Source organism: Paramacrobiotus metropolitanus, unplaced genomic scaffold, assembly GCF_019649055.1.
Source record: "Paramacrobiotus metropolitanus isolate TYO unplaced genomic scaffold, Prichtersi_v1.0 Parri_scaffold0000002, whole genome shotgun sequence".
Lineage (NCBI taxonomy): Eukaryota > Metazoa > Tardigrada > Eutardigrada > Parachela > Macrobiotidae > Paramacrobiotus > Paramacrobiotus metropolitanus.
Window position 1 is genome coordinate 3259152 of NW_026570222.1, and position 21236 is coordinate 3280387.

Sequence of the window (21236 nt, forward strand, 5' to 3'; positions counted from 1 at the left end):
GTATTTCGTCATGTGAAGTGTGATATGCGGTAAATCGTTCCTGTGCAATTTTTTTAACACAAAAAAAAACTTCATGAAAGTTGTTTTCAACATCGAAATAAAAAATCAGATCAATATGAACAACAAAACAAGCGCAATCAATCACTAAATAACTTTAAAACATAAATATCAGTTTGCTACAATGGCTCCCGTTTTGCTGCAATATTACTGGCTGCGCGATTTCCAAGGTCAGCAGCAATCCATGAGTTAAGACATACGTAGAGTATCAGCTCTTCTTCGTCCAAACGATTGCGCAACCGTCCTGAGCGCAGCTCCTTAACGAAAAGCTGATCACTTGTTGCAGAAGTGGCTGGAATGCAAACGTAATCCATGGCCATTTGAGCCAAATGAGGATAAACCTTTTTGTGACTTTCCCACCATTCCAGAGGATCCACTTCGGCCTGCTCGACAGCTGTATTTAAATACTGATTCAATTCATCAATCTGTGGCTGAGCCAAACTTTCTCGATTCTTTTTGAGAATTGCTGACATCAACGATCCGGCTTTGTAATTCGACGAGCCAACTGCAAAAAAATTCACAAATTACGAAATTCGTACTATACGAAGGTGAGTGAAATAAATCATTAATAATGAGAATGTATTGATGATTCTGAGCAGCAAAGAATAAACTATAAAGATGACCAAATCCGGTGCAAAAAGATATAAAAACATCATCACTACAGTGTTCGAACCGGAAGTTATGGCCGCAGCATCGGTCGGTCCAGCTGGTTGGAGATAGCGAGAGAAAACATTACGCAGACTGTCTTCCACGCCCTGTCGGTTGACCTGGTGAGGAATGGTGTGTAGTTTATGCCGCGGATCCAGCACCGTACCAAAGAAATACACATCCGAAAACAGATTTTGCATAACCTTCCTTGTACGTTCTAACATCTCTGTCGCTAATTTCTTCCACCACGTAGGATGGTCAGCACTGTCCTTTTGCTGGACAAGGCAATTCGTTAAGTATTCCATTAATGGCAGCACGTTGGACAGAGCGGGATAGTCTGTCTTTCCGATATCCGTTGCAGCCAGATGGAAATTACTGACCAAATCCAGTGATAGTTCCAGTACTCGCCAGTCATCTTCCGAAAACTCCGTATAAGCAGCCTGTGAGTGCGCTATGAATTCGTCAATTACAGGTCGCATTTTCACAGTCGCATCCAGCATGGCTACCGTCGAAGTCCAAGAACCTGGTAGAAACATCATAAAATGCTAAAAACTAATTCCGTTGCTTATGCCCCTAATATTTGTGTTCCTAGTCACAACAAATTCCAATGTTACAGTATCGACGTACCTGGAATGTCTAGTTTTATTTCCGTATAATCATGAATGAGCAGTGCTGCGGTGTGCGCCAAATCTCCCATTCTCCGCTGGTTAATCAGGGTTTTCAGGAATCGTCGAACATTGTTCAGATGGTCCTGCACGTGATCCAGTGCCGGCTGCACGCATGCGGTCAAGCCCCAACCAATACATCGGACGTGCGATGCGGGCAAGCCCGGCTTGGTTATGACTGCCGTTTTGTTGCACAAATTAAAAGCTTCCATAGCTCGCTCATTTGCCGTCGTTACGGCCAACACCCTATGTGCAATACCGTAGTCATCTAACACCGCCACCAGTGAATCCCGGATACTGTCCGCGCTGTTATCCGGCGTCATCAACAAACAATCCAGAATAAAGCGTAGTGGTTCCCATTTTTCTGACATAACGTGCGCCGTAACAATTAGGTACACCTGATCAATGGCGGATGTCCACAATTCCAGGCTGATCGACACCCGGTTCAGTGTTTCCGCCAGATATCTCTTAACTTCCTCCCGCTTTTTCGCAAACAAGGCTCGAATACGACCAGTCAGAACCGTGGTGTCAGCCGGTTTCCCTGTATAAGTCCGGTAAATGCCACTAAACGCATCTATGACCTCGGCCACTGGAATATGCTCCCGGACAACTGTTTTCAGGAAGATCTCATCAGCATTAGCGGGCGGTATATAGGATTTTCCAGCAGATTTTAGTCTGGGCGTTGCCGGTGGTAACATAGGTAATCCCACCGCCGGAGACGCAGAGGCAAGAAGGTTGGGCGGCAGAGAATTCGCTAACTGCATTTGCTCCAATTTGATGCCGTTCTGCGCAGCTGGAGGCAGCGGAGGGGAAGCATCGACGGCATCATGGGTGTCCAAATGGCGCTGTAGACCGCTGGTCGAAGCCGTTGTCGCGTACACCTGTCCTCACCAAAAATTATCTTTTAGAATTACTGCCATTGATTTACAAGTTACAAATTAGTGGTTACGTTAGTGAGCTAGTGGTATATACCTAAGCATAATAAGGCTCCAATTCATAACTAACCGGTGTTTCGAGCCATATTACGTGAAGTGAAAAAAGAAACCTTAAAAAATGATTTCCATGTGGCAGCCCAACAAACACTCAGTCCGCCTGCGGATGAATGGTTAGTCTGTTGATGCATCAATTTGACTGTAGCAGCTTTATAGTTATACGATTAAGGAAAATGCTAGTTTTATAGTTATACGAACTAAGAAAAATACAAGGCCAGCAAAAATTCGAGCTAGTAATTACCTTTTCTACTTAAGTAAAAAACAATTTTCACTTTCGATGACATCAAGCAGCTTCGAAAAAGTGGAAAAATCGAAATACCGTACCAAATTTCGGGCACTGAAAAATGGTCAGCGTGCAATTACGGTCACGTGAGTAAAGGTCTTTTTGTCCTACGCATACTGGAAGAGTGGAAGTACTCGTATCATACGAGAGAAATGCTATTGCTTACCTTGCCACAGACCCGGCACTGCGGCCGCCCGTCATCCAACCGATGAAACTGTCCCCATACCGCACTCTTATACCGCGTTCTACTGGGCACCGCCGTTCCGGTTACGGTGGCAGTGGTGGTGCCCACCTGGAGGGTAGCCACCGGCGGCGACTCCAGTCCAACCGTCGAACGCTTGACGCGCTTCGGAGTCGGACTAACTTGGCTTTGTTGGGCCTGTTGCGCGGCAATAGCTGTGCTAATAGCCGGTGCCAATCCGGTGACGGTGACCGTGTTGCTGAGGGGATTGATGGTCACTTCCATGGCCGACTGTGCTGTGCTCAGCACCTGATCCGTCTGTTCGCCAAAGTGTTTCTCCAGGTGTTTACGCAGTGCGCCGGTGGCCGTATTCGTGGAAAAGATCTTCTGACAGACTTTGCAAGTTTTTGAATGATCGGAATGGCGCTCGTAGAAGCGCCAGACTTCACTCTGACGTCGATGCATGCGCGGCTGGGAACTCCCGGAAATATCACCTGCGGCGGCCTTGGGGCCTCGCCGGTTCCGACTGGCGACCGCCTCAGTTGGCGGGAGGAGGGCATCAGTGGCGTCGCCATTGCCTTCGCTTGCGCCTTCGCTCACTTCTTCGCTGTATTCTTCTAAATCCAGATTATGTCGAGCCATCTAAATAAAATAAATATAAAAGTCAAATATAAAAAAATTACTTTTAGCAGGGTTCTGCCCAGTCCAACTGTAATGCTGTACGTAGTAAAATTTCATGCATCATATCACGACGGATACCGCATAAAATCTTCCGGCATAATCATACATGCCCATTGCCTAGGTAGACTAAAATCTTAAAAATGAACAATATTATACGTAAGTCTTTCTGTTTTGCGGTGTTCAAGAACTCCTAGAATGTTCCATAAAAATTTTACAAAAGCATTAAATCATTATTAAACTGAACCACCATAGACTTTTTCATTTTTAAAGATGTTTATACTCATCGTGCGACAGCCTACAGGAGAATCATCAGATCTCAGAGAGGGGCTGCAGTTGCAGGCGTGCTTACGGTATTCGGCGGGGAAGGCTTAAAATTAATTGTAATGTGTGTAAGGTTTTAACTTTTACGGCAATTTAAACTATCACTAGAAGTATTGTTATCAATAATATTTACACGGCAACAACTTGAAAGTGAAATTTCAAGATTAAACCTGTACGATCTGATATTATTTATTAACAATTAGCATCCTAACTAGCTAAAGCATCTGCATGAATGCAAATTATCACTATTTTCCTCGAGATTTATCGGCATATATTAGCGCACCGATCCTCGAAGTTTGCATAAAAACTAATAGGGTGTAGTAAATGTTGGCTCAAAAAGACGATGTATGAAATGCGGCATTGCTTCTGGTTAGCTATGGTCACACTGTGGTCCTTTAAACAAATGCAGTATAGTATGCTCGAACACAACCTCATCCTTCAAATGTGATCAAATTACATTGTAATTAAAACTGCGATATTAACTTTTACCAAAATTAGGTTAGTAACGGCTATAACCTACGGTTTTGTTTCTAATTTTAACAATCACCGCTACAAAATTTAAAATCCTTACTTTGATGACGGTTTGACGGTCCGTTGCGAACAAAACTGTTTTGAAGAGATCAAATGGCCCGGACGCGGGCGAAATCATTAAACGATAGTTCGGGCAGCCAGCGGTATCCTAAACCTAAAAACTACAAAACTGACGAAAACCCAAGCTGCAACTGGGCTGCAAAATGGCGACCGACTCATCGGCATGCTATGTGGTAAGCGCATGCAGCTCAAGCCTCAAGGCACAACGTGATACTCGGAAGGGTTGTACAGTAGCGAGGCGAGGCTTGAAAAGAGCACGTCTCTCGATTGTCGGACACCAATAAAGAGTAAAAACCCCCTGTGAGATTGCCTAAGGGTGCCCCACTCTGCAGTCGGAGTCGGGTCAAGCTCAAAAAGACCGAAACACTCCGAACCGAATGGAACAGTGGAGTTCGAGTTCGACTGCGAGACTTGCAGTTTGTCAGCCTGAACGAAGCTGGCGCCTTGGCGGTCTTTTTACAGTAATTATGAAGATCCGGAAACTGGAAAGTTCAGAATCCGAACGGTCCTAATCCTACATCGGTAGAGCAAGATTTGTCTCTACTATTTTCGAATTTCCATAGGATCGTTATAATTTATTTAATAAAAATCCCTGTACCTGCCAGCAATATTTGCAATTTGGCCAAAGAAAATTACGCTTTTCAACTATTCACAGCATCTACTGTATTATTATTGTGCTATGGATACGTTATTTCAACATATTCCATCATCTATAAGTACTTGAACGCTAACAAATTAGTAATAATATGCGTACAAGTACAAAATCGGAAAAAATTATCAGAAAAAGCGATATTCAAGAAGTACAGCAAAACGAGAGCGTACTCTCAGTTCTTTTTGAAAAAGCTCATAATCGATTGCTGAACTCGCTTATCCTTCGAATCATCATTACTCTTTGCCAAAGCTTTTGCAGCAGGCCTGGATTTAGTTTTGGTGATAGCGGCACTGTTCTCTTTTGGAGCAGGTTTGACGACTTCCGGTTGCGATGTAGTTGCCGGCGTTTCCTCATCCGACATGTCCTTCCATACCGTTTTATGTACGGTGTACCCTTCGTCGTCTTTCTCAACGACTTGTATCTGGCGCTTTTTTCGTTGCTGACTGGCGCCTTCACTTGCAGCCGACATAAAAGCCCGCAAAGGCTCTGCCCGTTCGACACTGGGTGATTTCTGTTGTTTTCCTTCCGTATCGGAAACTGGTTCGTTTTCGTCCTTCTTACTACGCACACGTTTTCTTCGGGCTCCGCTACCTCTGCTGGACGACGATTTTGACTTCGCAACAAACTCCTCCCCACTATCAATTTCGTTATTATCAGTTCTGGAATCCGCTTGCGAACTAGGAGTGTTTTTAGGTCCGCGTTTTTTTGTGCTGCTGGTATTTTTCACTTCAGTCTTGGATTTCGCTTCCGGAATTTCTGACTCTTTTTCACATTCACTGTTCTCCTCATCTGAAACATTGGTTAATGCCCCAAAACTAATACGTTTGTCTTCGGTTTTTATGGAAGGGATTTCTTTCCGATTTTCAGAAGCCTTTTCTCCGCGCTTTCGACGTATCACTGTTGGTGCGTCTGGAGAAGGGGTACGACTAATGCGCTGGTCCTTTGTCGGGCCTCCGTTTCCAGGCTGAGCCGTAATTTTGAGATCGTCTTCAAAAACATTCAGTTCAGAAGAATCCACTATCATTTCTGCTTCCGAATCACTTTCTCGAAAAACAGCTGTGGCTTTGACTTTTTTACGCGGAATAATAACATCATCGTCGGAATCGCTGTTCTGCCCAGAATTCTTCGAGGGAGACGGGGCGGCGTCTTTCCGTTTGACATGCAAAATGTCCTTCATATTATCCGATGCCGGCTTTCTGGTGTCCAGACCGCCAGCCTTCACCCAAATTGCAGGTTTTGCTGATGGTGGCGAGGCTGTCACCGCGGGCTCTGTTGCAACTGACTTTACCCGCAACGCTTCTATGGACTTGCTCATATCTACAATAAAAAAATTAACAGCTTTATTATTTTAAGAAGGCGGAAGACTTTACCAGACTCGTCTGAATAAAATACTATAATATAGATGCGCTATTTCGTTCTCCATAACCAATAACGGGCATAAGCAGGGGCGGTAGCGCGTTTTTTTATGTACAGTTTACGGTGTTTACTGTTTGTTTACAGTTTACCAGTACCTGCAAAAATTTTCTTTTCTGTGTTTTCCATCTTCTTTAAAACCTTCGTATCCATTGTAAAGGTGGCTGGGAATCCATCTCCAGATGACTGCATGGCAGTTCTGTCTACAATTTTGGGGTTCTCAATAGGAAATCCCATGGAGCTGAGAGAATTATGGACGGTGTACATAGAAACGGGATCATCCACCGCGATGCCATGCACGGAAAACACGTGCTTACTGCATCCATGCATTTTACGTTCCATGTCGCTTGCAGCTTCTTCTTGGAGAAACACCATCCGGGTTTCGACGTTACCCTCCGGCAGTTCAAGACTGTACGTCACCATGTAAATTATATGGATCTCCTTCCCCAGTTTCGAACTACGAGCTTGAACATACTTCGCGAGGACCTCCTTAGCATCATCGATGGGTATTTGCAGTTTGCGGGACAGGGATTTGTACGTTACTACCGCATTGTCTCTTTCTATCAGTCGAATTACCTCCTGCAGAGAGTCCATTATACCTTCACAGTCAGAATCTGACAATAAATTTCTTTACAAAGCACAGAAACGTCAGGTTCAAAACACAAAAACATTGAAGAAGCCAATAAAGATGCACGAATATCCGCAATAGCGCTGCAAATTTGCGAAGCACGGAACAAAATTGGCGCGGTTATTGTGATTTGAACTGTAACAGGGAACACAATTTTAGCGATCCAAAACTTCTTGCTACAGCGAGTTTTCACTTTAAATGAAAGTTTGTTGTCCAGCATTCCTTGTAATAATGTAATGTAAAACCACAACAAAAGAGTATTAGGCAGAAGTTGGTACAGTCATTCCAGAATTTGTTTTCCATTCGAAAATTGATAAATTTAGAGTAGAATTCAAGTCTGAGCTCTGTCCTTTTCCTGCCATTTGGTCTACAGCTGTCGATTTCTAACCAGCGTGGAGCTTGAACCGTCGAACAATCCCCGGGGAGGACTGCGAATAAAGTTCCCCTATAGCCTATAGGACTGTCGTGGTAAGACCGTAAGATACGTCATAAATAATAAATTGCAGGGCTCATCTTCATCGTAGTAGGATTGAAATCATTTTCGTGTTTAGTCCAGTTAAAGAATTGCTCGCATTAGTACGACTACGGGTGCAAGAAGACTGCAGACTGCAGCTGGGTTCACGTTGTATAAAATAGGTAAAACCGTAAAACTACTTACTATTTTGCATTATTTCTCTTGTCTGCGTTGGATACAGAAACGAAAGCACATCATTTAGAAAACCAAAAACAGTTCATCAAGGGAGCGACTGAACTCAACTGTACCAAGAACACAAGCAGCATTGCCCCGCTGAATTTCTAAACTGCAACGCTGCAACAAAAACTGTTTCGCACGTATTTCTCCAGTTTGCTCCCGAATACGTTTGGCCAGGTCCGAAATAAATAGGATTGAAATTAAAAGTAAGAAGACGAATCTCATATCTGCTGGTCATTTAAAAGAATGGTCATGCGGAAGAATATAATACATGCACTTTTAAGTTATTACAGTATGATATCTTAGAGGGACGAACAATACCGCTTCGCCGATAACAAAGCGGAGCAACGCGATGCGGTATTGTTCGTTCCTCTTTGAATCAAAGCCTTTGATGATGTTATTATTATCCTCTTCTTCATAAACTATTAAAATTACATATTATACAGGCCGCATTTGTGTTTACCGTTGGGTCGCTAATAAACTTTGTGTATGTATCTTTCTTAATCCAGATTCCAGAATCCGTTTCCGAATCTCAGATGACACTAACTTCGCTTTTGTGATTTACAGAAAATGGTTGTTCCTAATCCAGTGAGTGGAATCTCGAAAACAGCTAATGGAGCAACTGCTTCCGCTCAGCTGGGTACAGGTCATGCAAATGGCACCAGTACAAGTATTCACAATCAGCACTCATTGACAAATCCATCTGGCAGTGCTCCGGTTCCACAACGGACGAGTATCAGCGGTAAGAAAATATTTTGGATAATAATTTTGTTTTAGTACAGCACATTTTTGTGTACTTTCAGTACGAGTACTTCTCTATTATATAAATAAGTATCTTTATATCTGTATTTATTTTATGCTTTACATACTTCTTTTAGCATTCGGTACTCATAAGCACTTTAGCATTGCATGAATTTGCATCCGATGCATTTAGAGGATTTTGTCATAATCACGAAAACTAGCGGATTTTGAAATACTACTAACATCATGAAAATACTTTATCGATAAAATTATTAGTCATATAGCAGTAAGTTTGCCCGAAATTACTACCAGAACTGTTTTTAGTGGTGAAGGAGCTGTCAGACCTACTTCAAACCGGACTGAACCAAGAGCAAATACAAATTTGCGTTGAGCTGCTGGAGTGCGGTATTAATCCCCGCCATTTAGCTGATTTTATAAAGAAATGCCGCCGTACGTAACCGTAAATGCAGTTGATCACCTGCTAAAATGTATCGATTCATTTTTTGTTTATTTGATTATAGCTTTGTCCTTAGGCACTAAATAAAATACATGTGTTATACAAATTTTGAGGTACAAAGCTGCTTTGGCCTTCTGATCGTGTGAAAGAAGATCGTGTGGTAGTTGCCCTTCTGTTACTTACTGAATTCGGGCAACTGTTACTTAATAAATTCGTGATGCAGGGCTCAAACACTTCATGCTCGCTCGTTTTAATCTTCAAATAAAAAACATCGAACTAAAATCACTATCATTTGTCAATATTTGTTTGTTAAATTTGTCTTATTTTTATCGAAATTCATGTTGCTAATACGCATCAGATTAGCAGAATCGGTTTTGGTAATTTCTTCGGTTGTTACACCAAATGTTTCGGCAAAGTTTTTCACAAACACAGGTACGACATCGGGAATAGTCAACAATTTTCCCGTTTCTTGTGACAGCGACGTGACTGAGTACCCTTCCAAACCACACGGCACAATGTGATCAAACCATTTCAGATCCGTACTGCAGTTTAATCCGATTCCGTGGGAAACAATATACCTTCGGCAATTTATCCCGATGGCTGCAATTTTCGCCCGTTTCACCCAAATACCCGTATGCTCAGTGCGTCCCGCCACAACTCCGAAGTCTTTACAAGTCCGAATCAGCACTTCCTCCAGCTGGCAAACATACCAGCGCACGCTGGGACGGAGGTGCTGCAGGTTCAGGATCGGGTAGGCTACGAGCTGGCCAGGTCCATGGAAAGTGATCAATCCCCCGCGATTGGTATGGAACAGCTGAGCGCCTTTCTGGCGTAGGAGCTCTTCATCCACTTGAGTGTACTCGTTGCGACGAATCCCGACCGTATACACGGGATCGTGCTCAACAAGGAGAAGGATATCCTGGGTTGCAGATTGCGGGGCATGCTCCGCAGTAGCCTTTAAATGTCTAGAAACCAATGTTTCTTGTAGTGCCAGTGCAGTCTTGTAATCACAGCGACCAAGATTCCAGTACTGCAGGATCTTCCTTGAATTCATGCCGATAACAGCATACTGAACACAATCTATCACAGAAGTAGCAAGCAATAATGAGGTATAATTTAAGTTATTTTACTGATAAACATAGTAAGAAACAGGAAAGTAAGCAACAGGAATTATTTGCGACAGTTCTTCGTAAACAATAGATAATTAGTTTATACCGTAGTTTATGCAGTTTATGGTTTGTGAATCCTTTATAGTTTATGCAGTTTCCTTTCTAGTGAGAATGAAACTACCGCACAAACTCTTCGTGGCGGTAGTCTCGTACACAAGTACAGTCTCGTATAAGTACTCCAGACGTACTCAGCGAGTGACTTTTCTGACACCTGCTGACCTGCAACCGTGCAGCAAAGCACATTAATGGTAAGTACAGTAATTCTTTCACGATTGTATACAGAATTAGTAAAAGTATGAAGACCGCTTTCACACCGTACCAGTGTTGCATCACCATTTCTTCACATATTTTAAAAATGAATATTGAATTTTATGTCCTGTTTTAATTGTTTACAGTAATTTTTTATTGTTAAGTACTAGTGAATAATGAGATTTTTGGCACACCTGAATGCGTTTAAACTACTGGAATTTTGCGCGCACAAATGATTTTCACTTTTCACGCTCATATACTGTAAATATCATCTGGTATTCTGGCTACAGAATGTCCTAAAACAATGTAAACAGTGTTCGGGGTGCGCGAATGTGAAAGTTCTCCTGCATATGCCCAAATTTGATATTATCACTATTATGTATGTATGGTAATGTTGTACCGGGTCATTTACCTAGCCCTTAATGACAGGCATTTCATAAGTTCACAATATCTACATAAACTGCATAAGTACAGCAGTAATTTTGTATTAACTGGTAATACGAACGGTACCAGTTAACGAACAATTACTGCTTTATATGCAGTTTATACGAATACTTATGACACAGAAACATAAGTAAATACTTGAATAAATAGCAAGATATCTATTATAATTGTAAGAAACATATTTACTAAAAAATTTTATGGAGCTGATCAATGGCCAGCGCACTCCGGGCACTTTCCTGATACAAATTTGCTAAGGACATATTTTTTAACTATCTCACGTCTGTAGACAGTAGAACCACGAATATCCAGATTGTGTGTGTGCAATGTATACGTACGAATTGTCAATTTTTACTCGTATATAGTGACTTAAACCTCCGACAAAAGTCTCAGCAAAACTAATAAATTAGCACTCCAATACGGATATGCGTTTTGGAAACTGCACCAAAAAACTATTCTACGTACATGCCATCAAGACCAAAAAGATTGCATACCTGCACAAAACAAAAAAGTTTCTATCACAGTTAAGAGATTCGGGAGAAAACACTTCTTTGGTTATGGACACTCAATTCCTGTTTCATAAGGTCATACGGGTGCTTTAGAGAAATCCAGTCTATGAGCATTCCAGTCAATCCGCTGCTTTATAACAGATGATATGATCAGTTCCGCAGAATAAATAGCTGCAAGATGCCGTATGTTATAACAAAAACAAATGCTTGCAATGCTGCGCTTCACCACGGGTCCCAGATTTCTCATTTACGTTACTATATAAATAATTAAGTCAGTCACGTAAATACAATGAAAAAGGTTCATGATGAGTCGAAATACTCGCATGCAGCTCATCAAGGATTGTCAACTTCTAACTATGTTGTTCCATTATTGCATATATAAATATTTTCATAGCTCTACCTAAGGCTCATAAGGAGACATACTGTATAATGTATAATATGCAGTAATATGAGTGTCAAACTTCGTGACACATAACGTACTGAGCGATCGCACCACAGCTGTGTACACTTACGATGTCCTGTGTTGATCAACCCAGCCAAGTCCTTAAAATCAGCCACAGTTGCTATCACCACGTAATAGACGCCGTTCTTCCCATGCTGAATAATAATAAGACATAATTAGCTAGACGTCTGCTAAAGACCATCAGCAAAAATTAAGAGCTCCAGCAAAGCAACTGCTTTCATGCTTTACCATTTTCAAATCTTCCAACTTCGGCATGCGATGCTTTACAGCCTTTCCCCCAAAAGCCTCGATGATCTCCGACAGCGTATCCACTTGAGGATACACTCGAGGAGTAATATAAAAATTCACGTTGGTGAACACCTGGATCCCATTCTGGCTCAAAATGCTTTTCCTTTCAAGGGCTTCGCGTAATGTAAACGATTCTCTATTCTCCATTTCCTGATCTTGTAAAATATACTCATCGGTTTCCAGTAATTTTCCACCTTCCACCGAATCGTTTATCCATTTCGGCGTGACCACGCATCGACAGACACTGAATGCGATCAAAAACCTTGGTGTTCGGGAAATCCTTGGCGCAACCAAATGAGTGCAAACATGGAACTTTTCCGTAATCGAGGCTGTTGCTGGTCCCAGTCCTTTTAGACTCTAAAGAAAACTCCACATGAAGCATAACCTAACTTAAGCATTTTTTGGTATGAGTTGATAAACGTGCGCTCAGTCTAACCTCACAACCAAGCAATTTTGTGAACATAAATAAACACATTTTTACTAACGCTGACAACGTGCTCTTATTCAGTTTTTGCTGCTTCACTACTGCTAAACCATTACCTGAAATTTTCTATCACATCTCGCATTTATACAAGAGTACAAGTGTGTAGCTCATAATTATAGCTCGTAAGTCGTACTCTGTATATTGTTACCTTTATCAACTTGTTTTCTTCCGATTTCTCAACTCCATCAAACAATATAACAACCGGGCCAAGTTTCCGTTTCTTTTTGCATTCATTGTCCATCATTTGCTTCTTGATCCTTTTCTTAGGATTTTGGGGATTGATTGGACGCCCCTTTGCCGTACTACTGAATTTCTGTAAATTTCGAAAAGTAATTCAAAACCACATTTTAACGGTGTACTCTGTACACAAGTTACAAGATTTGAATTCAATGGTTTACCGCCTGTGCGTCTGGTGGAACCGGGACTGGATGGATCCAAGCCGCCATCAAAAGTTGCGGCAGACGTTTCACGTTGGCTCCCGTCAGGTCCAGGGAAGGGGGGTCCTTTTCATTAGAAAGCACATATCGCGGATCCTTGCTCATCATCGTCAGGGGTTTGGGGTCTCTATTCCACAAATCGTGCAGCCAATCAACATTGACCACAGGGATGCTCCACTCCGCGGCTTTCGAATACTTTTTCCCACTAGCTCTAGTTATTAAAAGGATGAGCTGTTTATCCACACACATACACAAAGGAAAAGACACACACATACACTCTGCAAATCATAGCAAAAGCGTTCCTATCCAAAAACGGCTGATATCGGGCTCCAAGAGTGAGAAGCAGAGCAATGACATCCTCACGTTCCTCATCGTGGAAGCCAGTTACCGTGATAATCTGAAAAAAATAGGCTCGTGAAACCGTCTCAGATTTTATCCAAAGCAAACAACCAAATCTTAAAACCTGAGATGTATACCTTATCATGGAGCGGCTTATTGTCATCAGTAAACGGACAGGGAAGATGAGAAAACCGCCATGGAGGCCGCATTTCACCCTTACGATAGCAGTCATTCAACCAGTACATCGTCACAACACGTTTCTGCGCTTTCAGTGCCTGTAACATAAGTTTAAAAAATTAGTATCTCTCAAAAGCAAATACTGTGTACCAAACAACCATTCATTCCTACCGTTTGCGCTATTGGGCTTAATTGCGTGTCACATATCACATGAGTAGCCGTCTGCATTGCATCCAGCGGAACAATCTGTCCCCCATACTTCTTTATGACCTGCGACAGTGAACCCATCATGTTCCATAGTCCATTTATGGTTAACAAAGTGAAGTACACACTGTTTCCATATTCCTTAACACCCGTCCATCTGGATTATGGATATCTTTGAGAGCTGGCAGCACAATCTTGCATCCGATAAGAAATTTCATTGGAGGAACTAAATCAGATCATTGTTCACATGTCGTACGAACATACGCAAAACATTCCGCAAATGTCCGCTGATTCCTACCGTGAGGAAAATCAAATCCCACATAAACCGGATCTGCAAGTGGCACCGGCCGGCTAGGCACTTGAGGCCTTTCCACTGACATCTGGGTCTGTAGTACTGGACGCACCGCCATGTTGGGTGCGTACTGCATTTGATGCGTCTGCTGCATCTATCCATTAGAAAAACAGAACGGTAAACAAATTTCGCTTTGGCAGTTTATTTAGATAAAGTTATCAACACGACGTAAAAGATACAGAACGAAAAAGCGTGGGTACAAATCAAAATCTCCGTCTCAAAAATCAGTAAAAAAAACGAGGCGCAGCTGCTTCTGTGTGTCTAACCTGATAGACCTGCTGATGCATTTGCTGTTGTGGATTTGGTTGAAGTTGCCCCATTTGCATTTGCTGATAACTTGCTTGATGTTGCATAGGCTGCTGATGTTGCGAGACGGTGACGCCGACCATCTGATTCGGCATCGGTGTCATAGTCGGAGGAGCATACTGCAGCTGCTGGTGTGTCGGAGACTGAGCCTGTTTCCATTGCCAGTGTTGCTGTTGCTGCTGTTGTTGTTGTTGCTGCTGTTGTTGTGCAGCCTGAATTTGCCCCGGCTCGGGCATTTGCGGAGGCATAGGCACCAAGGCATGGTTCATAGCCATTCCTGGATTGTTATTATTTGTTACCTGTGAATGATAAATGCTGAATAACAACAATGCGGAATAACAATACCAATGCGGAATCTGTTTCGAACAGTTTAATAAACAAACGAAACGCAATCATGAAACAAGGAAGAATCTAGTCAAAGAAATAACACCGCTGAGACTGGATAAAATGGCTCACTTGATCCTGGCTCTGGGAACTATGACGAGTGTTTAGAAATCTTGCCAAAGCGGTCTTAGTCTGTGGACGCACTAACGAAGCATTTCCTTGGACTTGCTGTGCCATCATGCGATTTTGGTTCATCATATCACTGGGGATAAACTGAGGTCTGCTACCGGTCATGTTCCCCATATTCTGCCCCATCAATTTACTGGGATCCATATCCATGGAAGGAGCAGAAATATGGTTCATAGGAACGGACTGCGGATCGATCATTTGAGCTTGTGTAGTTGTAGTCATCGGAGTAACAAAATCCGAATCCAGCAAATCAGCCAAATCGGGAGGTAAAAGAGACGCAATCATTTCGTCGCCAGGATGAAGGGACAACTGCGGAGGATCGGGTTCGATCAACCACTGAGGATGATAACTCTCAAGTGGATGGAGAATCTGATCCCGAATACAATCAGTAATCCAGTCCGGAGTAACAATGCCGATTCTCTTTTCCTCCATTGCTTTTGTGTATTTTTTCTGCAAGAAAGTCAAGAAATTCGGAATGTAACTACAGAAACAGATAAAAACCAGGCAAAAAAACAGCAGACAAACAAATAAACGGATTTCATTTCAGAAGTATCTGGAATGCAGTAACAGCATCTTACCCCAGCGGCCCGACCAGTTACCAGATGTGTAACACTGCTATCCAACTGAGATACACAAATTCCACCGTAACATTCGATAGCTGCCCATAAAACCACCGAATCATTTGGCGCGATCTGTAGAAGAAGGTTTTACAAAAGAGTTAATTTAGGAAACCTCCTTCAAAATAAGCACCATACCTGTGAAACGCAAATCCGCAGTGCGTTGAATAGTTGCTTGGGTTCAGGCGAAAATGCTTTTGTACTAAAAAATCCCGTAAAAAGAATTAGTCTGCGCTGTTATGCGGGCAGGCAATCCGTACTCACGGGAGTACACGGGATGTCTTTGCGGACAATTCGATCCACGTACTCTGCAAAAAGCCATGTTGGAAAAATCGTAAGAAAAATATTGATCAAAATTACATTAACAACAGTGTCGATATTAAACGATAAAATAACGTAAAATATTCTCTGTCTGCTCCAGCTTGAAAGCAGCACCTTGCTTTCCAGCTTGGTGCGGACAGAAATCAGAGTAAAAAATCAGTTAAAGTTCCTCACTCAGTGTATCGGCTTTTCTCGATCTGGTTAAGCCGATAAGCGCAGAGATATGGTTTCGTAACGTCAATTTAGCCACCGCTTACCTTGACGATGATAACATTGCAAAGGCAGTCTTTAGCTTCAGTGACTTCCGGGGCTTCGCAAGAATCCGCGACAACGTGCGTCGGATCGTCGAGAACGGAGGAAACGACGCGTGCACCCTCGGCCATAGCCACTAACTTCGCCTGTGGAGACAAACAGCATTGTCTACACTGCACCGAGAACCAGGGCGTGCTACGAAAACCCTGAAGGCGCGAGGAAGTGCGCTGTTTGGTTTCAGAGCCAGCCTCGCGGCGAAGTATTTCACAAGCTCAGGTAACGTCTCGGACTTCACTGTGCAATACCATTAACATCAGCCTTTAAGCGGTTAGCAAACACATTAATATTAAATTGGCAGAGGCAATCACGGCACATCTTAACTCTTACAAAAGCATACTAAAATCATAAAATTAACTTAAGTATCTGTATGTACTGTAAAATACATCTCGCTTCAAAACACTTCACCACAGACAGAAAATTAATTACTCATTGTCCGTCAGTTTTAAATAAAATCTTATGCGATTTGTTACTTGTACATATGTATCTGTAACGCTATGTAAAGTTATTGTAAACACAAAGCACACTGCATGGTTAATAATGCACTAATCACTAATAATGCTAAATAATTTGTGAGTGCAGTGGAATTCGAAAGAAATCATGTTCTCTTTCGGTAGTTGTACCTTTTCTGGTGTTCCGGAGGCGAAAAAAAATCCCAAACCAGTGAAAATACCCATTCTGGCTTTGAATAATTCTACTGCAGAGAATCCCAGCAGTCGCAGATGTTGGGAGTTAGAATTCGTTAGCTCCTCGCTCGTGATATAAATCTCCGACACAACCGATAACGGTGTAAGAAATCATCTCACTTCCAGTTTTTCCATGGACAAAACGATTCAGGTTTACGACAACATGTACCGAATCTGGCTTCGAAAGAGCGGCTAAAACTAACGTAGTAATAAATGTATTAATTTTGAAACTCCAAATTCCACTCAGATTTGTGATATTTTACTATGGTGACGCGCTGACGAGTGAGATTCCCACAGTCATCACAAAATTTTGAAAGTGAAATTGTGCGCGCCTGATTATTAAGAGATACAGGGATCTATCTCATCGCGCTTAATCCTTCCTATTCGGCAATCATTTTAACTTGAAGGCAAATCCTGTAAACACAGTCGTTATTTATTTCTTCTCTGTATTGCCCAATTATTTATGAATGAATTTTGAAAATCTTGCGCTACGAAGTACGAACTACGAAGAACGACAGTTTTATTTTGCTTTCTTCCAGTTCTGTTCTTCCATGTCTTCCTTCTTTCCTTCTTCCTTAATTTCACGAAAGTCGAATAGGTGTAAAGCCAAATAAGAATAAAACTTATATTTAACAATGCTTAAATAATTTTGTGGTTAATAATTTACTGGCCTGCTGGTTCGATTTCGGATCCGAACTTCGGTAAAATTTGACTTCACGTTGCTAGTAACTAGTTTGAAGTAAATGACTATAAGAAACCACTTCCTGTTGTTAGTGTTGTATCTGTGCTACCATTGTCACATTGATTATGATTTTTCCGTTTAACCAGGTGGCCGATTATCATTTGTCTCTTCTCGAACTAAACCTGTCCAATGGAGTGTGAGAAAGGACCCTTGCAGTTCGTGCCAGCCTATCCGGATACGAAACCATATCAGTATCAAACTGTTCGCGGAATGTGCAGGTTCCCTGGTGAGCAAGGGCTTGGCAATCCCGCAGTTTCGTCTCCTGTTTCTGTGCCAACAACTCATGGAACCCAGATACCACGATTACCCATGGGCTTAAGTAAGCCTTACGGGTTCAGTGATTGTTATACCGCCAATGGTATTCCGTCCGCACATCTGCCCGTTAGAACCCAAATTCCGATTCTGCGGATGCCTGTGATCAGTGTAATGGATAGATTCCAGTTGCCCCCGAAGCCTCCCTGTGATTCAGGTACGTCTGCTACGGTGATTATTGCGAATGCTCATATCGAAGTGTATCCCCTTTCCGGCAACACCTGAAAGTGTCTGTCTTTATTTCAGGTACTTTCTGCGTACGCTATATAAATGAAAAAGAATTTCTGTTTTATGTTTACAATGTGCGTCCTCAGTTTTACATTGTTACTAATTTTTTTCGATTACGTTTTAACAGACACCACTGGACTGATTGAGATATTATTTTTAGGTCACCGGAATGGCACGTTCTGTGTTGCGCGACCACTGAATATCGGTCCATGTGGTTTTCTGACAACGAATTCAGCGCAATATCCGCCGGTAGTTTCATTCATGCCAGAGCGGATTCCCATTTTCCCGCTTGGTGCTAATTTACCGCCACAGAATAGAGCTCATTTTCCAATGGTGCGCGCAAAAACCAGCGGTTTGTCTGCTACGGTGCGTTATGAAGACATACAAAACGTATAATGTCGAAGACGCTAATGTTGATTTAATCCCAATAACTTAACTGCGCGGATATCGTGTCAATCTTGTAGGCTCTTCTGACTCAACCAACACTGCCACTCACACCAGAGCATGACAATCCAGATAACGACACTCCCATTAATAAATTATCGCGGATTGCTCGATTTAACAAAGTAAGAGGACTTTTTTTACTTCTGCTGTAAAAATCAAAAGATTTTATAGAATTTCAGGTGGATTTTTCGATTAAGTATTTATAATTATTTTGTCGGCTATACTACCAATATGTTATTGCAGGTGAAGTACTTTATTGTAGGTGCAGTACTGTAATAAACAAGGACTGTACCTCGATTAAAAATGAATTGCAAGGTAGCTTTTTTCGTAGGTGACATTGTTATACAGTTTAGTTGATGAAAAGGGACCTGCCCATGACAAGCTTTTCATAGCAAAAGTTGCATTAACTTTTCCTGACGGCACATTGGAGTTTTTCGGAGAAGGGAAAAGCATTAAAAAGGCCCAGCATGCTGCCGCTCTCCGTGCTACCCAGTGTCCACGATTGCGAGCGGTTCCGGAGAAAAAGTCAGCATCGGGCGGATCAGTTAAAATCGGTTGATGCACCACCAGTAGCCCGACTGAATGCACTGGCCGTTAAATTGCGATCCTGGGCTAATTACCGAGATGCCCAGATCCCGTCGCCTTCCTACTGGCAGACTGGAGAACTGTTATGGAGTACCACTGTCGCTGTGTGCGGAAAAAGTTTTGTTGGTTGGGGAATGAATAGAATAGTGTCCCGGAACTTGGCAGCTCAGGCTGCTCTGGAGTATTTTGACCGCCAGAAAGATAATCGCGAGCCGCCAAGTGGCACGACCGATACTCCGCCACAGGTAGCTGACAATGAGAAATCCGCCGTCACCCGTTTGTATGAAGAGGCAGCACGACGACAGAAAGACGTTGAGTTTACTTACACTGGCTGTGATGGAGCTGGACATAACCAAACACATGCTTTCAAATGTATCGTGGGTTTAGTGGAAACAATTGGGAAAGGGACAAGTAAGCGTGTTGCGAAACATGAGGCTGCACAGAAAATGCTGGAAAATCTGGAGATTAGTGCGGATGGGTGTACCACCAATTCAGGTACCGTGGAGAGAAAGCGCAAGACGAACTTAGTGAAGAGTGCCAAGGCTAAGCCTGAATATGGCAAGCATATCAATCCTGTCTGTCGTTTGTATCAAGTGCAGCAGGCCCATGATCAACCGAATCCGATCTTTGAAGATATGGACGAGACTATCAGTCCGGACAATAAAACAAAAGAATTTACGGTCAGTGTGAAAATTCCTGGTGGTATTACCGTGCTGGGATCAGGTTCCAGTAAGAAGCTAGCCAAGCGTTTTGCTGCTGAAAATATGCTGAAGGCTTTGGGACACCATTTACATTGTCCCCTTCCACAGAAATCGTTGTTGAAGACGGCTAAACTTTCACTGCCGGAGCAAGTTGAGGGTGACAGAAAGGTGACGTTTGATTTACAAAATCCCGAATCAGAAGACAAGCACAATGGGGAAATGTACAGGAAACGTTTCTCGAAATACCCGCAGCCAGAGTATTTGTATCCCAAAGAGAGCGTATCCGAAGTGTTGTATGAAGCAACATCCAACTTGCAGCAAGGTTAGGAACTTGCATATATATGTATTTGTTTAATGCGAAGCTAATACGTTAAATATCAAAACAAACTTTTTGTTATACGCTGTCCTTATGCGTAGATGTTGCGAACAGTTGCTGGATATACTGGTTCTTTTTTTCTGGATACTTGCGTTGTGAGGTACAAATTTAACCTTGAGCTAATCATTTTGCGATTTTAGGTCGTTCTCTAGCGCCTGGTCTGATCAGCTTACCTCGCAGCCGAACACCGGTCAGCACTGGTATTCCGGTTAATACCATATCGGCTATTGCCAAAGAATTACTGGCGCACAGTCAGTCGTCAATTGCACAAGAACTGATTTCGAAATGTAGTCGTGATATGGATGTGCCGGACGAGCTCTGCTCTGAACCGTTATCCTTGCTGGAGTATTTATGTCGGGTGGTTAACATGACTCTGAGTCATGAGACGTTTTCCCGACAAGGGCCCCATTCCGTGTACTCTACGGTTTTAACCGTGGGAGAGCCTGTCAGCAGTATTGGATGTGGATCTGGACCAAATGCCGAATTAGCCATAAAGGACGCAGCATGGAATTTGCTGCATGTGATTAGCGAGCAGGGTGAGGTTAAAGAAGGGGAAAAGGGAAGGCGAAGGATGGAAACAGTATTAAGGGATGTAGCAATGCTGAAGTGGCAAACGCCGGTCATGTCTGACAGACGATCTTGGATGTCGACCGTGACTTCGCTGGGGTTGTGGCTTTGCCAGCTGTGGTTAATTGCTGTGATTGGTACGGTTAGGCTTATCTGTGACTTTGGAAATTTTATAAGTACTCTTTCGGTTTGACTGGTGCATAATGATGTATTGAAAAATGTGTTACATTTTTCGTTTTCTACTTCGCAATCTCCAACACATGCAGGTTTCCACACTTTTATTGTTGGTGAATGGTTGCCTTACTCTTTCGGTTGGTCGATGAACAGTAATAACTATTTTACAGTACAGTACTTGCTGATTTACTGTTGGGTTCTGCTCCAAACTTGTATGAAGGTATTCATTCACTTATTCATCC

The 21236-nt window shown here is 42.5% G+C and overlaps 5 protein-coding genes across 5 annotated transcripts; 1 reads left to right on the forward strand and 4 right to left on the reverse strand.

Annotated features, from left to right (window-relative positions):
* Positions 1–5: 5 nt before the first annotated feature.
* On the reverse strand, positions 6–4568 carry LOC129587924 (uncharacterized). The gene is made up of 5 exons (XM_055481897.1): positions 4400–4568; positions 2812–3468; positions 1333–2251; positions 731–1228; positions 6–562 (listed from the first exon to the last, which is right to left on the reverse strand). Exons 1-5 carry the CDS (start codon positions 4475–4477, stop codon positions 177–179), a joined length of 2538 nt encoding a protein of 845 aa, XP_055337872.1. The 5' UTR covers positions 4478–4568; the 3' UTR covers positions 6–176.
* Positions 4569–4983: 415 nt separating this feature from the next.
* Positions 4984–7730, reverse strand: LOC129587985 (nucleolar and coiled-body phosphoprotein 1-like). Its single transcript, XM_055481979.1, has 2 exons — positions 6583–7730; positions 4984–6388 (listed from the first exon to the last, which is right to left on the reverse strand). The coding sequence occupies exons 1-2, from the start codon at positions 7076–7078 to the stop codon at positions 5244–5246; spliced, it is 1641 nt and encodes a 546-aa protein (XP_055337954.1). The 5' UTR covers positions 7079–7730; the 3' UTR covers positions 4984–5243.
* A 1511-nt stretch (positions 7731–9241) lies between these two features.
* On the reverse strand, positions 9242–10281 carry LOC129587994 (putative lipoyltransferase 2, mitochondrial). Its single transcript, XM_055481988.1, has one exon. The coding sequence runs from the start codon at positions 10053–10055 to the stop codon at positions 9297–9299; it is 759 nt and encodes a 252-aa protein (XP_055337963.1). The 5' UTR covers positions 10056–10281; the 3' UTR covers positions 9242–9296.
* Positions 10282–11195: 914 nt separating this feature from the next.
* LOC129583955 (PAX-interacting protein 1-like) lies at positions 11196–17167 on the reverse strand. The gene is made up of 17 exons (XM_055476020.1): positions 16803–17167; positions 16128–16268; positions 15814–15857; positions 15688–15751; positions 15511–15624; positions 14876–15382; positions 14380–14718; positions 14060–14207; positions 13890–13987; positions 13729–13827; positions 13518–13655; positions 13317–13438; positions 13003–13252; positions 12753–12917; positions 12061–12477; positions 11882–11966; positions 11196–11540 (listed from the first exon to the last, which is right to left on the reverse strand). Exons 1-17 carry the CDS (start codon positions 16854–16856, stop codon positions 11446–11448), a joined length of 2880 nt encoding a protein of 959 aa, XP_055331995.1. The 5' UTR covers positions 16857–17167; the 3' UTR covers positions 11196–11445.
* Positions 17168–17331: 164 nt separating this feature from the next.
* On the forward strand, positions 17332–21039 carry LOC129583321 (double-stranded RNA-binding protein Staufen homolog 2-like). Its single transcript, XM_055475093.1, is given in 7 exon segments — positions 17332–17566; positions 17694–18076; positions 18308–18513; positions 18612–18713; positions 18923–19135; positions 19137–20199; positions 20394–21039. Coding segments are annotated over 6 exon segments (2544 nt in total). The 5' UTR covers positions 17332–17566; positions 17694–17736; the 3' UTR covers positions 21014–21039.
* The last annotated feature ends 197 nt before the right edge of the window (positions 21040–21236 follow it).